The sequence below is a fragment of the Glarea lozoyensis genome (genome assembly GCF_000409485.1).
Source record: "Glarea lozoyensis ATCC 20868 chromosome Unknown GLAREA6, whole genome shotgun sequence".
In the NCBI taxonomy this organism is placed as follows: domain Eukaryota; kingdom Fungi; phylum Ascomycota; class Leotiomycetes; order Helotiales; family Helotiaceae; genus Glarea; species Glarea lozoyensis.
This window is the reverse complement of record NW_007361001.1, coordinates 791341-806764: the sequence shown is the minus strand read 5'-3', so window position 1 is coordinate 806764 and position 15424 is coordinate 791341. Positions and strand designations below refer to the sequence as shown.

Genomic DNA, 15424 nt, shown 5'->3' with positions numbered 1-15424 from the left:
TCTGGTTTTAGGGCATCGTTGTTTGAAGTGACTTCCCAGCTACCTAGGTACTCGAGGGTCCGTGAGGCGACACCACCACCACTAAGCTCAGGTACGACATGTCGCTCGGTTACTATTAGATTGGCTTGCTCATTATCGGCAAAAAATTAGTTTTATCTGCGGAAAATGATCGAGTGTTGCGAACGTCTATGGATATCCAGGTAGCAGGCCCATTGACAGTTCATGAGTCCGTGACGTATCTTTTCTAAAAGCAGAATCAAACATCGGTATAAAAAAAAGTCACATTTGCCACTCGACATGATTGATAGACAAAACGAAACCTTTACATATAACATGGTATGTACAACTGAGCTATCGAATCTATTTCTTTGGCTCTTCTTTCTTCTCTTCTGGTTTTGGAGTCGGTAGTTTGAACGACTCGGGCTTTCTGTCAACACCAGGTCCAACTTGCTATAAGAGGTAAGCATATACGCAGCTGGAAGGTTCATAGCTTTTCTTACCTCCCACGCCGCAGTTCCACCTTCAAAATTGCGGAACGCTTGTGTTAACTCCAATGGTTCAACAACAATTCGCTTCTTCTCTTCATCATATCGAATCTCAGTATATCCAGTCAAAGGGAAGTCCTTGCGTAATGGATGTCCATCGAATCCGTAGTCGGTCATAATTCGTCTCAGATCAGGATGGCCGACAAAGAATACACCGAATAAATCATACACCTCCCGCTCATACCAATTTGCGCCGTCGTATAAGCTTGTGATACTGGGCACTGGCTGGGCTTCGTCTGCGTACGTCTTGACTCGAATTCGCGAATTGTGGCGAACGCTCAACATATTGTACACAACTTCAAATCGCTGGTCTCGAGTAGGAAAGTCAACCGCAGTAATATCAGAAATTGTTGTGAATTCGGCGGCGGTATTGTCTATTCATGTCAGCTCTGGATGCGGAACATAATTGCCAGCATTTTCTTACATTTGAGAAAGTTGAAAACCGGAATTACTCCTGAAGGAGGAATATAGATAACCAATTCATCCTTCCATACCGAAAATTGCTGGATGTACTTTGGTAAACAGCCCATCAGCCACTGCCCGTACTTGTGCATATCGTCCGCCTTCGCAGCATACTTGTCCGCTGGATTTACTGGCGGCACCCGGAGGCCACCTTCGACAACAGGGTCTCTCTTCGCAGATCGCATATTGGGTGTATCGTGAGAAACGACTACTCGGGCGTTTGGCGTCGACGTAAAGCATCGAATTGCTGGCTCGTTACGACGGACAAGGGCGGTCCTCGTCGAGCTCAATGCTGAGGCCAGAGCCCGCCGGTTCGAAACCTTCATTGCCATATTGGGGGATCTGTGGTGTGGCGCCAATTGGTTTTGTACGATCAGATCAAATATACTCCTCGTCGTTCGCGGAGGTGATGCATCTTTGGTGATGAGCGATCGATGATTGGTAGATGACCCACTATCCCGCTTGCGGACTAGCGCAGAACGATTTAGAGCCGGGAGAACCTCTCGCGACCTTTCTTCGACTCTTCACAAATTACGACCTCATTCCACATACGCAGTATTTCCTCCGCGACACTAATTAGACTCTCTGCATAGAGCTGTAATCTGACCACGATATATTCATTCCTCGACATTTAATACTGCCGCGTCGCGCCGCTTATAGACTTGTCGCGCCCTTTTCGCCATCACCTACTTTAATAATCTCCACATCGCATCTTCACTCCGGACGTATTAGAGACATACAGATATGGCACCTCAAGATAGCTTCATCGATGATGAAGAGGAGACCTGGTATGTACAGCTCGGCCAGCCGTTCCCCCCCCCCCTATCGACAGCTTTCAGGGTTGTGCTCACCATTTGTCCTTTAGCCCCCTTTGTGTCGAAGAGTTCGATCTGTCAGACAAGAACTTTCGGCCATGTCCTTGCGGATATCAGGTAAATACGCAACGAACCAAATCCGTGCCTCCAGAGCTAATAGCTGACCTTTGTATCTTAGATATGCCAGTTCTGCTTCAACAATATCAAAACGAATCTAAACGCTCTGTGTCCTGCTTGTCGAAGACCGTACGACGAAAAAACGATAGAATGGAAAGTCGTTTCACCTGAAGAGTAAGCATCTGCTACTGTTCTCGTACTTGTTCATAATACTTATGTCATTATAGGCAAGCACAGTTTCGAGCCAACATACAGAAGAATGCGAAAAAGAAGGCCGAGCAGCGACAAAAGGAAGCGCAGAAGCGAGAAGTCGAAAACCTTAACCGAAAACATTTATCCGGACTTCGAGTTGTACAGCGAAACCTTGTGTACGTTGTCGGACTCAATCCACATATCCCAGAAAAAGATTTATTAGGTACCCTTCGAGGTGAGGAATATTTTGGGCAATACGGCAAGATTTTGAAGATCGTTGTAAGCAAATCAAAATCGGGAGAAAGTCCGCAGAACAGTCAGGGGCTAGGAGTCTATGTCACATTTGCTCGAAAAGAGGATGCTCAAAGATGTATAGCGGCCGTTAATGGGTCTCAAAACGGCGATCGCGTCTTGCGAGCACAACTGGGAACGACTAAGTATTGCTCTGCGTTTTTACGGGGCGAAACATGTACAAATAAGCAGTGCATGTTTCTTCATGAAGATGGCGACAACGATGACAGCTACTCGCGGCAAGACTTGTCCTCACTCAATAGCGTCAATACTCAGCGCCCCTTGCAATCGATCGCATCTTCTTCAGCTTCCTCGTCTCGACAGATTGCGCAGATGCAGGCACCTATACAGCAATCACAACCTGTTGCTGCAGCTTCGCAGCCTATGATGAGGGAGTCGAGTAAGGATGGTTCTGATAGCGGTGATGGTTCTGCCCTCCCTTCATCTGCTAGTTGGGCGAACCGGGGTGTTCAACAGCAAAGTCGGAGGGGAAGCCATGCCACGAGTGGAGCGACATCGAGCCCCGCAGTCTCTCAGGCCATTCCCGCTACCGCTGAGATCGTTGAGGAAGACCCAGAAGTCGTACCTGAACCATCACAACCTCAATCAACCTCCGAGAACGTGTCTGCTGGACCACCAAAACCCGAGAGAGATCCGATATTACTAAATCTGTTAAAGTCTATTAACGAGCCGGATTTGTTGTTTAGCGTTCCTACGTCCTTACAGGAGCATGGCGCTTCATTTCCACCTCTTTTCGATGCATTCGGTGGCGAAAAACGAGCCGCAAGAAAGCAACAACTTCAAGAAGAAGAAGCTAGACTTCGTTTGGAAGAAGAATCCGTGGAAGAAGAGCAAGTCATCTCGGAGCCTGTTGAAGAGGATGAGCCCGAAAGTGGCAGCTATCAGCTTGGTGGGGAGCCTGAAGATCGGGATGGCCATAGAGAAGTTCCTACGTTTCAACGACAATCAAGTGCGCAGCTCCCTATTCAAAGAACACACAACGGCCCGGTTGGTGCTCCCGGTAATTTCCCCCGAAATTTGACCAATCTGAACTCGATAAATGGGCGGGCCATGACACCACAGCAACAACAGTTGATGTTATCGACTTCTCTACATCAGCAATCCAGTTTTATGGATCAATATTCGCCGAGTATTGGAAGCCAGTCCACGCAAAACTCTAGCTTGTTCCAGCAGCAGGGTCACAATCGGCAATCTTCTCGATACAACTTTGCGACTGACAATAGCTCGAAACCATTGGCAAATTCTAAGATGATGGCACAACAAGCATCAATGATGCCGAGTCATCAAGGTTCAAATCAGTTCTACGGCTCCTCGATTCAGGGCCCGCCACCAGGCTTAAAATCAACGGGCACGCCTCCCATTGGCGGCATGTTTGGTCAAGGCCATGCATTTGGAGGCTCTATGGGTGCAGCATTCGGCGCCAAGGAGAACAGCAATGAGATGCTTCGGGAGATGCTTCGAGCACGTGGTGCGAATATTGGTGGTGGTCAGTCTCATGATACAGGCAAGCGTGAGTTTATGTTTCCTAATTTTAATCAATCGTACCCATCCACCTCCTCCACCCCAGCCCCTGCTTCGTCTTCAGGCCTTGTGGCATCGCTCTACGCTCCCCAAAGCGGTTCAGCATTCCATGACTATAGCCAGAAGCAGAAGAAGAAGGGAAAGAAGCACAGACATGCTAACACTTCCTCCTCTGGGGGAGGTGGCTTAGTCGATCTTGTGGACCCAAGTATTTTGCAGGCGAGAATGCCACACCAACAACAGAGCAATGCTGGAGTCGGGCAGGGACTATTCGGTGGTCAGGCTCAAGGTGGGTACCATCCGAACTTGATGTATGGCGGTAACAACTTCAACACTCGATGGTGAATACGGGCAAGGGCGTCGAAAGGGCTGTCAGGCTGTACATATTGATTTCATTTGGGGGCGGCGTTCGAAAACGACATTGACTAGGCGTTGCATTTTGCTTGGTCAGCATACATATCTATCCATTTAGCGAGCATAGGACAGCTCCAAGATGGAGGCTGGGGATGCGAAGGCGTTTTTCTATTTGGAAATGAGAGCATCTCATTGTTGCTTGGCTGTCATTTATAATCTTCTGGAGCAACGAACACTGGCAGAAGCAGGCATGGTTACGTCAGGAACTCCATCACCGTCTTCGTCAGGACCGCTTTCATGTACGTTAAGATCCCCGACTCTATGCCGAGTGTGGCTGGTCAATATAGCATTCTTACATTTTTGTGCCATCAGTAGCCTCTGGTCCGAAGACGATGATGGAGTTTGTGATGTGATGATGTTCTGTATACGAGTCTTAGACTTAGTCGTGTTTTTCTTTCTTTCTTTCTTTTTTTATATTGAGAAATCTTCCTAAGTCAGAAGCTGACAGTTTTCTTAGATGATCAGAATCTTCCCTTTCCCGACGAAGCAACGCTATCCGTCGATGCTCTCGTAGCCGACAGCATAGCTGACAGCACTGCCGACAATTTTGGAATGCGGCTCTCCGACGTGTATGAAATGGTCAACTCACGCTCTTCGACACCTACAGTACCACCTGGGTTCAGCCTGCCGCATGCCCATCCTCAACCACAATCACAAGAACCTGCAATAAAGCCACCCTCGAGGATTGTACCTAGCGCGGCTCCTTTCACACCATCGCGGTCCTCTTCGTTCATTCCAAGGACTGCTACCCCGCTGTCGAACGTTGTGACGCCAGAGATCCTGAAAAAGCCCCTGGCGGAGAGCTCCGCTTCACAGGCAAAGAAGGACGTTAAAGCTCTTGCTACCAACACTGGCTTATCCAAGGCAATAGTTTCGCAAGCCTCACAGTCGCTTCAATCCGAAGATTTCCCTGCACTTACCTCTGGGACAGCAAAAGCGCCCGCAACACCAACTGCCAGTAAAGCAAGTGCTGCGAAACCTCCAGTTACCCCTGCCATCAAGAAAACGACCGCAGTCACTACACCGGGTCCGTCCACGACCCTCGCTACGGCACCAAAAAGTGAGAAGCGTACACAGCCTGGCATTCTTAACATTTCAGTACCATCAAAGCCTGCAGTAAAGCCGGTGCCTGTTGTAGAGACTCCAAGCAAACCCATGATAGCAACGTCCGCTTTTCCTCCGCTGCCTCCAAGTACGCCTTCAGTATCAGCTGCGCAGTCCCCTTTGACCCGGAACACTCCAAAGACGTTACGCCTGGTTCCATCCAAAGTAGAAAAGCCAGACACGCCAACTACTGGAAATGCGACTCCATCATCCGTGACTTCGGTTGTCCCGCCACCTGGACCCACTAGGCAAGCAAGTCTTGCCTCGATTTCGAGACATGAGCGTCCTGGGACTCCCACCAGTGAAGCAATATCTGATAATGCCTCAGTCACATCTGCTTCCATCTCAAGAGCGAGCTCACCACCACCATCTAAGGTTGGATCTGCTCCTGTAAGAACCACAACAAAGAGCATGCAAAAGAAGCAACGCCAATTGGAGAAACAACGATCCGAGGCCGAGGCCGCTGCGATTGCAGCTGCTGCAAAGGCAGAACCAGAAGTGATTGCGCCTATTATGGGCCGCAAGAGAAAGCAACAAAAGGACAAGCATAACATTCACAGCGCAGCGGGTGGTTCGACCCCTGCTCAAAGCCGGCCTGCGTCGCCTGGTCCCGTGGACAGAGTGCAAGAAGAGTCCAGCAAGCACAGTGACAAGAATGATTCAAACCTCAATGAGAAGGCAAAGACTACTGCTGTTGAGTCTGAAGCTGAAGTTACTAAGCCTTCGATCAAAAGCAAGGGAAAGAATAAACAACGCGGCCAACAGCACGTACCACCTCCACCTACCGTCGAGCCGGCTCATGAGGCTGAGGAAGAAGCCGAGCAGAGTGCTGTTGATTCCAGTAAACCACCTACCGTACCTACTCCAGCAACAATTCTCGAAGAGCTTATAGCTGATGAGGAAATTCCCGATGCCAATCATCTAGCCTTTTTGAAGCCGCCCTTGAGCTCAGTCAAGTTATCCTCACCAGCCGAGGCCGAGAGTCAAGGACCTCTCCAGAAGCTAATCATTACCCCAGAGGATAGAGCCACTCTATCGGATGGAAAGCCTGTCCATAAGAACCGAGGAACTGCCCATCCAACCATGCTTACGCCTAATGGAGACTACCTGAGATACCTGACCCCTGAGGAAGAGGAGCGGTATCTTACACTACAAGAGAAACTAGCGGAAGACGCAGGACCAAGCGCGTTTGTCTCCGCAAAACATCATGCTAGCAATGGCTTCACCTTGATCGGAGGTCGTGCTGTACCGAATGGACCTCCTTCATTCTTTCCAACACCAAAGAGTAACGGCGTTACCCTCGACCCTGTCAGCAAAATCCAGCGCGACGAAGCATTGAGCTATATCAACCAATATGTTCTACCGTCTCTGTCTACCAATTCGCAACTCGAGAAGGCACTCAACGCAAACGCTCTTGACGCGGAAATGCTCAGATCTGCCGATCCCTCGAGCTTTCCATCTTGGGGAAGTGATCCTGGTGGTCCACGTGCTGGAAGTAGCCATGATGGATCTGGCCAAGAAGGCATATTGGCCACAGGTCTTGAAGGGATGACTGCGCATTTTGCAGTTGGTCGAGATGGTGACAGCGGTCGTCCGCTTGGAAACGTTTCCTTGCTGAGTCTCCCTGATGCCGAGACTGGTATGCAAGCAGCCAGAAAGGAAGCAGAGATTATTGAGAAGAAGTTGCATGCGTTGGTGAAGAAGAACAGACGGATCTTGTTGGGTTCCGGTCATTGATTCGGCTTCGAATCTTTGTTTCGGATGACCCTTGAGTGAAGTATGAAGGCAACTGAGAGTGGAGAAGAAGTTTACCCTGCTTCTGAGGAGCCTTATTTGAGGAGGATTCTTGCTGGACGAGGCTCAAAGCTGTTGTTGGTTGATGCAACAGATAGCGTGTATAACTTTGTGTGGCTTGTGACAACAAGCACATACTGTACCATAGATTTACGGCATTGCTAGCGATACCAATTTTCGTTCGTCCTTGCTACGGCAAGTGATGCTGAATTCTTAGCGCCACGGAGGAATAGCGTAATTATAATCTATAACTTTCTGTATCATGTATTGATTCGATGTGAATTGTGGTTATGTTGACATGTCAGCAGCTTTGATGGTGAGATATTTGATGCATCATGCTTTGTCGCTGAGTATGAAACAGCTCTTTGCTTGCATCAACTTGCTGCTGAATTAGGAGTCTCGTGGTTTATGTATTATATCACGTATGAGAAATGACAAAGCACCTGGGCAGCTTATCGGTTTGAGTAGATATATCAGTTCTGTTTCAGTAAGTCGTCGGTATTCGCCGCTTGTGCCATCCCATATCTTTCCCCAAACATCAATTTCTAGCTAAGCTCATTACTTGACCTCGCAAGAATAGAACGATTACCCATTCTCATAGACATCAAAGAATTATCAAACCACGAGGTTAACTATTGACTCGTTGAGGCTTCGGCAAGTTAAATTCCTTGATCAGATCAAGAAGCTATATGTGACAACTCGTGTAGACTCATGAATCTTCGCATATAAACTGGGATATCAGAGACAGTTTTGGAGGATATTAACATGACTTCCTAGAAGATCTCGTCGCTTAACGTCTCAAAGCATGCACGAATGTGAAGATAATTCTTACGCTCAAATAGAAAGGTAGCAAGTTTCTCAAAGATATGTGTGTTAATTCCGTTCAAAATGTCTAGTGAAGTTGGATATATCGCCATCCAAAATGTTGGTTCTCCTCCCGTTTATTCTATAGCTAGCTGCAGTATCTTAGTTGCTGGTCTCCTTGTGTCGCGTCTCGCTCATATTGATATCCTCTGCAATCGAGAGGTTCTCTATATGTGCTAACAAATGTCGTACTTTGGTAGCACTCCATATGCGTACCCCCAAGTACTAGAACTCACGAATTTCACTTGTCGGACAACTCTCGAATTTCAAGCTTGTAATCTTCGGATACCATCGCCAGCCATTTACCATCCGGTGAAAAATCCATATTGCAATGTTCACCAGTTGGGAAATCAGCTACCGTGTCCAGGTCCAGGTCAAAAACAAGAACATTACCCTTCCGAACATCGGAAAATGATGCGACGATAAATCGGCCATCAATCGTGAACTTGACAAAGGGACAGGCTCTCCTTCGCAAACCAGGGGCAGGAAAGACGCTAGCTAAGCATTCTCCCGTCGACCACTTCCAGATCCCGAGCTCCTCAAACTGTGCCTTGACAACAAGCATTTCCCCGTTTGGCGAGAATGCCATAGTGATGACTGGAAACCGAGTCTTGCCTACTCGAAACTTGCTTACTTGTTCACCGCAATTGTAGATAATTACAGTGCCCCCGGCATATCCAGCAGCAATGATATGGCTATTAGTGGGCGAGAACACTGCACTGGTAAGTCGTTGTTCGTATTCAATCATGTCGACGGTATCAAAATCGAAAATTGCTAGTCCTAATTCCATTGACAGAGCGAGGAACTGACCGTTACAATTCGTAGCAAGAAGTTGACCGCCGAGGATAATATTGGGAATCATCGTAAATGAACGATCTGTTTTGAATCGCCATGATCTGAGATAGGGCTGGCCTCCCTTTTCCAGGACAATCCACAAACTTTCGTTATCAAACGAAAACTCGGCCGCAACAACTTCCATCGAAGCTTCGCATGAACAGATCAATGCGCTTTCGCGGTCGCTTGAGTTGCTGGCCGCCATAAGCAAGGCGACGTCCCAGATTTTGATATATCTGCTATTCGTGTCGATCGTCATCAACATAGATCCACATTTAGAATATTCCAAAATTCGGATATCCTTAACAGCCACTAGATAAAGAGCCCTCCATATGATCTGCGCCTTCACTGTGGACGATGACTGGGGACTTTGTTTTTGCTATATGTCAGAATCTCTAGCGCGAAGAAAAAGGGGTTTTGCGTGCAGTTGAAAAAAGAGAGAAAGATATTATTGCCTGAGTGGCTTTCAACGGAATCAACACAAAACGTACGCTTTAATCTTGCCGAACTTTGCCTCTCCCGGGTTATTCTGAAGTCTCTGTGTATCAAGTCCTTTAGCATGACGGCTCGTGAGCCCAAACCCCCCGGCCAGTGAATCACTACTGGCCCGTGAGAATCCAGGAAAGTCGATTTCAAGTTGTTGCAGAGCCTCTCGAGGCCGACTACTGTCTTTAGCTGAAACAGACGAAAAGGACAGGCTTTTTTCAGATTGCACTCTTTCCTCCAAAAGCAGGCGATTCTCCACAACAAGTTCGTCAATTTTACGTTCAAGCTCAAGGATTTGCATGCTCTGTCTTCGACGTAGACTGTTTGAACGAGTTATAGAAGCTGGTTGTTCGCGGGAAGTTGTTGCTTTGGATGACGCAGCTTTAGACTTCTCTTTTGCACTATCTACTCGCCTCACTTCAACGGGGGCATGGCCTAGCAGGTTGTCTGTGTTTTCTGTATCTGAAGTTGTGCTGTTATTGTGGTAACTTGTGTCAGATGACTTTGGAGTCGTAGCAGTATCCCGCAATTGCACCGGTCCGTCGATTGATATGGGAATCCCAGTAGGGAGTGGAATGTCTACAGCCATCGCGCGTGAGGCTGCACTCGTGTCTGCAGGTATGGGCGTCATGTTTATGCTTCCATTTTCTGTTTCGTAGAACAGGCATACCGGGCTGTGAGATGTTGTATTCGGTCCAACATTTTGGCACGATGTAATATCTGAACGGTCTTGACAGGAAATGAATGTGCTGATGGGATGCATCCACTTCGGATGCTTGTATGTGAACTGAGAGATTGCGTCTCTGTTATCTGTGATGACGGTAAAGATGTCTATCTGATAATGTGACGGACGCGTTTTTCGGAGAATAGCAGTGATAGGTGCGTTAGCTATGAGCTTATACTGTTCCTGAATGGGGTGCGCTAAAACACTGGATTAACGTTATGGGCGTATTCGGGCCACATAGTTCTGACTTACATTCAGTCCAGTGGCTTGAACCCTCCGACAGTAGCTCTTGAAGGCTACCATCTGTACACTGGTAATACAAGGCCACGTTATTCGTAAAATTATCCACGAATGCCGACATTCTAGTTCCAACAGCTGCGTCTGATGCGACCCGTCCGAAAATGAACGCTGTCTCCCCAGCACCGCTATAGATCCACTTGACCCCACACAGGGGGAAGTTCGTTTGATCATCTCCCTCACCCTGATAGAACAAGACAAATTCCTCTTCGTTATCTCTTCTAACAAGAGCAAGCCTAGACACATGGTATCAGTACACGCGTCCGCCTAATACAACTCGCTCTAACACATAATGATCCTAGTCTGAATGTTACCATGAACCGTGGCATGAAAAGCTGAGTGTATTTGACTAAACAATCGAGTAGGTCATAGAAGTGTTCAAGTACGTTGCAATCGCAATTTGTGAAATCCGTCTATACTTACTGAGATTCTGGCAAGATGTTTAACGGGCCAGGCTTGAAGGTAAAGAGAAGAGTCTCCACCCATGGAGCCTCCAGTTTCAAAGGTGCAAGACACTAGCATTGATGTTAGCTTCTAGATTATCGAGGGGTGATGGCTTCGTTAACCTGATGAATATGATTCAGAGGGTCAAGATAGACGACGATGATAATGATTTTTTCTTCTGGGAAGCAAACTCGGAGAGCGGTAAGTGGTGAGTTTTTCTTCGCCTTCCTGGTAACAATGCCGTCTCCGCGAACGAACCAACCGATGTCTTGTTGGTAACAAGATTCTCTGATTGTAGTATCATCGGACGAACGGTAGTACACACGAATGCACCTGATTCCTTGGACGAAGAACTCGACAGATGCGAGACCCAGGTGAGGTGCATGAGCCATACCTCAGTTGTTTCACCTCGAGTTCTGCGAGCGTGAAGGCAGACGTTGCAGGGCGAGGCTCAGCAAGGTTACGCGAATGCGGGGATAAATCCAAACTCAGAAGTGAGTATTCTGACCAATCGGTAGGTGCTGAAAGGTTCCCTCAGGTTTTTCAAAATTAGGAAGGAGCCAATCGGATCCGGCTAACGTCCCTCCCACGAACCTCCCAAGATGTTGAGAATTAGAGCGATACTAACTGGGCAAGTATACGAAGCAGAAGCAGTGCATCCCATCGCGAACAGTGATTTCATGACAGTTGTTCACCTCTTTCCTTTCTCCCCAGACTGTTTTTTGCGGGAATAGCGTTGTAGGAATCTGAGCACGCCCATGAGAATGGCGTATTAGGGAACAATGTACAACCAAATCTTGGGACCTGTGAGATGCGGGAATGCCGTCTCCATAGATGGGGCAAGGACGACCGCCACACAATATGAGAGCGGCCCGAAAGGACATGGCAGCAGGCTGCTCTGATTAAGTCCGCTTAAGTCGCGCCATCAGCATCAGCAATTGCAACCATACTTCTGACTGTGAAGTCAAATCAATCCACCGCCAATGGTGGAAACCTTTCTGTGACTCTGAAGATAACATAGAAATAACAGGGTGGACTCGTGGACATGATTACTTTTCCGACACGATGCATAAACAGCTTCTGATAGGTAGCTTTGGCGGCGCTGTAGATTGCTTCTGCATTGCTAAATGAAATTGATGACGAACCCTCGCGTCGCCCGTGTGAAGAGACGAGATAGAGTATACTCAGTAGCCTCGTAACTTATCTTTACAAGATCGAAGCTAGCGAGACGGCATCTCCTAATGTTAGGGTGGAAAGCTTCGACGATGGAAGGATGAGTATCTGCAGCCCTACCCATAATGCAAGCCATTTCAGCTGACCAGGGCCAGATCGTGGGTATGGCCCTTTGATTGGCCACAATACGTTCCACGCTTGCTAATTGGCAATGTCTTGTCCTCTCGTTCCAAACCATACTATATTTTCTCACCGAAATGCCTCGCTCATAAGGTGATGACTGTATGCTCAATCCTTCCTTCCAAATCTATGAAGACGTGTTACCCACAAACATCAGCTGAATATCAAAAGATTGGGTCCCAATTAAGGCCATGGAACAGAAGAATCTAGAGAGAGGCGAATTGATGATGCCCGAGAGTACTGTGGAGAACCAGAAGCCGGTGCGAAAAAATGGAAATAGAATTAAGCGACCAGGTCCAGAGGAACGGAAACGAAACAAGACAACCAAGGTGAAAACAGGCTGCCGGACTTGTAAGGTATCATCTACCGCTTGAGAGAGTTCGAGCGGCTCAACGAAAGTCAAGTACATAGCCTTTGCTGACCAACACTTCTAGGCCAGGCATGTAAAATGTGACGAAACCAGACCGGCTTGCCTTCGATGCCTGAGAATATCAGACGAATATTGCAAGGGATATGAGCACACCATCATTCCTCGATGTGTTGCTGAAAGAAGGGTTTTGCTGCCGCTATCTGTACTCAAAGCAGCTCCTGCATTCGGTCGCCATGGCAGTCAAGACGAAGTGGGTGCTTTTAGAGCCTACTGCGAAAAGGTGGCTCCCCGTCTGTCGTACTCCAACGATGAGGTCTGGCAGCGGCTCTTACTGCAGGCTGGGCAAGAGAATGAGTTCATCAGGAATGCTATATTTGCCATTGGTGGCTTCAGCCGACGTACAGATTCGAGCCGAACATCTGGAGAAGGCTACACTGGGATCGACGCGGTGAAGTCTGACAAGGCGGCCTTGGCCCAGTACGGGAAGTTCCTCGAAGGAACCAAGAAATATATTGCCAGCACAGGAAGAAAAGAAGGCAGAAGACTTGCAATGATTGCCTGTCTACTTGTAGTATGTATCGAGAATATGCAATACCGACCTCACAATGCCCTCCGTCATGCTCAGCAAGGCTTGAAATTGGTGGATGAGATAAGCGAGGACGAGCGATCATCAAGTGCAGAAACCATCGAAACCGAATTGATGCAGCAATTCAGCCGATTAGACTTGCAAATAGTTGGGTGCTATGACGTTCAGGCAAAAGATGTACACCGAAAGTTGAAAGGCGAAGGTGCAAACCTGATTCGAGAAATGCCAGCGTCGTTTTCCACCATCGAAGAAGCCGGCGAATATTTGGACTTGATCATGAGAAGAGCTTTTCACTTCATGGCATATACGAATTTAGTGCATAAAGCCCAGTTCAAATTTGGCTTGGAGGATGGTACCTCCCACAAGATGCTTTGTATTGGCGACGATGAACGGCAGCCTCGTTCAACACAATTTGTTGTACAAATCGAACACGAAATTTACGTCTCGGAAATTCGACGGTGGGACAAAGCCTTTGAACGATTATTTACTGAAGTTTTGTGGAATCCAAATCATCCAAATGCCATCCGTGCGTTGATGATGAAAGTCCATTCAATAACGACAGCATTGTCGTTGGCAGACCATCTTTCTACATCAGAGCTTCATTGGGATGACTTGTTACCGGAGTTTAGGAGTATCGTGTACTTCTCCAAGAAGCTGCTGGAGCATCCTGCGTATGTGAAAGGTCAATTTGCTTTCGACATGGGACTGATATATCCATTGATTATGCCAACGTTAAATTGTCGCGATAGGAAGCTTCGACGAGAGGCGATCGACTTGCTCTCAGAAACACCGTGGAGGGAAGCTCATTGGGATAGTGCTCACACAGCTGATGTTGCTAAGTTTGTTATGCAAGTTGAGGAGGAAGGGGTTGAAACCGAATTCATTCCGGAGTGGGCAAGAGTCAGCTCTTTCGAGGTTGACATTCAAATGAGTACTGGAATGGTGTACTTGTCGTGTCTTCGAGGTGTTGGGGAGGCAGCTGTGACTGTTGAAGGAACCCTGGACTGGTCAGGTACATAGAAATCAATCTCATGTGAATCCGCTCCAAGCACTCCCTACCACCTTTCCACTCCCATCGAACCTTACGCCCTCTGCTCTTAGCAGTTTCCTTTTTTTGTCATCGTTTAGGCCGGCTTCTCCTTTTCGCCCCCAACTCCCACCAAAGCCTCCAAGACTACCTCCTGTGGCTAGAACACGATGGCAAGGCACATCAGGAGCAAATGGGTTGTTGCGAAGCGCGTTACCTACAGCTCGGGGAGAGGATGACAAATAAGTTGATATTGCATTGTAGGTGGTGTATCTGCCTCTGGGAACTTGGCACAGAGCTACAAGCACCTTCTTCTGGAAAGGCGTCCGTTGAGACATCGCAATCTTCTTAAGCCATGGGCCAAGGTCTTCCTGTAGAGACTTAGGAGCCTCCTTGCCAATGGGGATGTTTCCGGCATTCTGAGATGGAATGGAGCCAGAGCTTTCTTTGATCCTCCTCGATTTCACAAAGTAGGGCGATATTTCGATCTGAACAGGAGTTTTCTTTGCTGAGGGTACGCTGGCATCTGCTGTGCTTTCTTCGCGGATGGAATTAGTCTTCCGCTTCTTTGGGTTTGCCCCAGATCTCGTTGGCTCATTCGTATCTTGTGTTCTCTTTCGATTGTTTTTATCCTTGCCTCTCAATGCAAGGCTCTGGTTGTTCAAGTCAACCAGATCAACCGCTCCTTCTAGTATTTGTCGCGACAAATCGATGCTCTTCCGCAGCTGTTCTTCCGACATGTTCTTGTACGCTGGACTTTTGACCTTTTCCATCCATGGCGTATCTACCCCGACGACCAGATCAAGAATAATACGCGCGAAACAATGATCGACGTGGATTGGCCATGAAGACTATTGAGAGTGAGCAAATGATGTCTGTTGGAAAAAGTATGGGGGGTGTGTACCTGGGAGGGAGATTTGGAGGTTGCTGCTGCTGGAAGCGTCTTCTGAAACATTTCTTTCCATTCTTCCTGGAGCTGCTCGAGTGATGCTTCTGCCATCTTCTGACCTGGTCAATAGTATATCTGCTTGGTGAGTGCTGTGCGAAAGCAGAAATAGCAAAATGCAATAAGGAGAAGTGCATCAATGGGCAAGGCGTTGAAGAGGGGTCCTTGGCTACGCGTTCGTTTAGGTACGGAAGCGCGCTATCACGTGCAAAACGAG

The 15424-nt window shown here is 47.8% G+C and overlaps 5 protein-coding genes across 5 annotated transcripts; 2 read left to right on the top strand and 3 right to left on the bottom strand.

Annotated features, from left to right (window-relative positions):
- Nucleotides 1–360: 360 nt before the first annotated feature.
- Nucleotides 361–1339, bottom strand: GLAREA_02569 (Nqo5-like protein; the record flags this gene model as incomplete). Its single annotated transcript, XM_008087655.1, has 3 exons — nucleotides 361–450; nucleotides 501–919; nucleotides 970–1339. 3 exons carry the CDS (start codon nucleotides 1337–1339, stop codon nucleotides 361–363), a joined length of 879 nt encoding a protein of 292 aa, XP_008085846.1.
- Nucleotides 1340–1751: 412 nt separating this feature from the next.
- On the top strand, nucleotides 1752–7219 carry GLAREA_02568 (RING/U-box; the record flags this gene model as incomplete). The annotated part of the gene is made up of 5 exons (XM_008087654.1): nucleotides 1752–1795; nucleotides 1873–1939; nucleotides 2001–2113; nucleotides 2167–4253; nucleotides 4836–7219. 5 exons carry the CDS (start codon nucleotides 1752–1754, stop codon nucleotides 7217–7219), a joined length of 4695 nt encoding a protein of 1564 aa, XP_008085845.1.
- A 1162-nt stretch (nucleotides 7220–8381) lies between these two features.
- GLAREA_02567 (WD40 repeat-like protein) lies at nucleotides 8382–11317 on the bottom strand (the record flags this gene model as incomplete). Its single annotated transcript, XM_008087653.1, has 5 exons — nucleotides 8382–9342; nucleotides 9466–10381; nucleotides 10437–10717; nucleotides 10905–10996; nucleotides 11048–11317. 5 exons carry the CDS (start codon nucleotides 11315–11317, stop codon nucleotides 8382–8384), a joined length of 2520 nt encoding a protein of 839 aa, XP_008085844.1.
- Nucleotides 11318–12469: 1152 nt separating this feature from the next.
- Nucleotides 12470–14254, top strand: GLAREA_02566 (uncharacterized protein; the record flags this gene model as incomplete). Its single annotated transcript, XM_008087652.1, has 2 exons — nucleotides 12470–12607; nucleotides 12713–14254. The coding sequence occupies 2 exons, from the start codon at nucleotides 12470–12472 to the stop codon at nucleotides 14252–14254; spliced, it is 1680 nt and encodes a 559-aa protein (XP_008085843.1).
- Nucleotides 14255–14358: 104 nt separating this feature from the next.
- Nucleotides 14359–15261, bottom strand: GLAREA_02565 (Methylated DNA-protein cysteine methyltransferase, C-terminal; the record flags this gene model as incomplete). The annotated part of the gene is made up of 3 exons (XM_008087651.1): nucleotides 14359–14415; nucleotides 14483–15112; nucleotides 15166–15261. 3 exons carry the CDS (start codon nucleotides 15259–15261, stop codon nucleotides 14359–14361), a joined length of 783 nt encoding a protein of 260 aa, XP_008085842.1.
- Nucleotides 15262–15424: the final 163 nt, after the last annotated feature.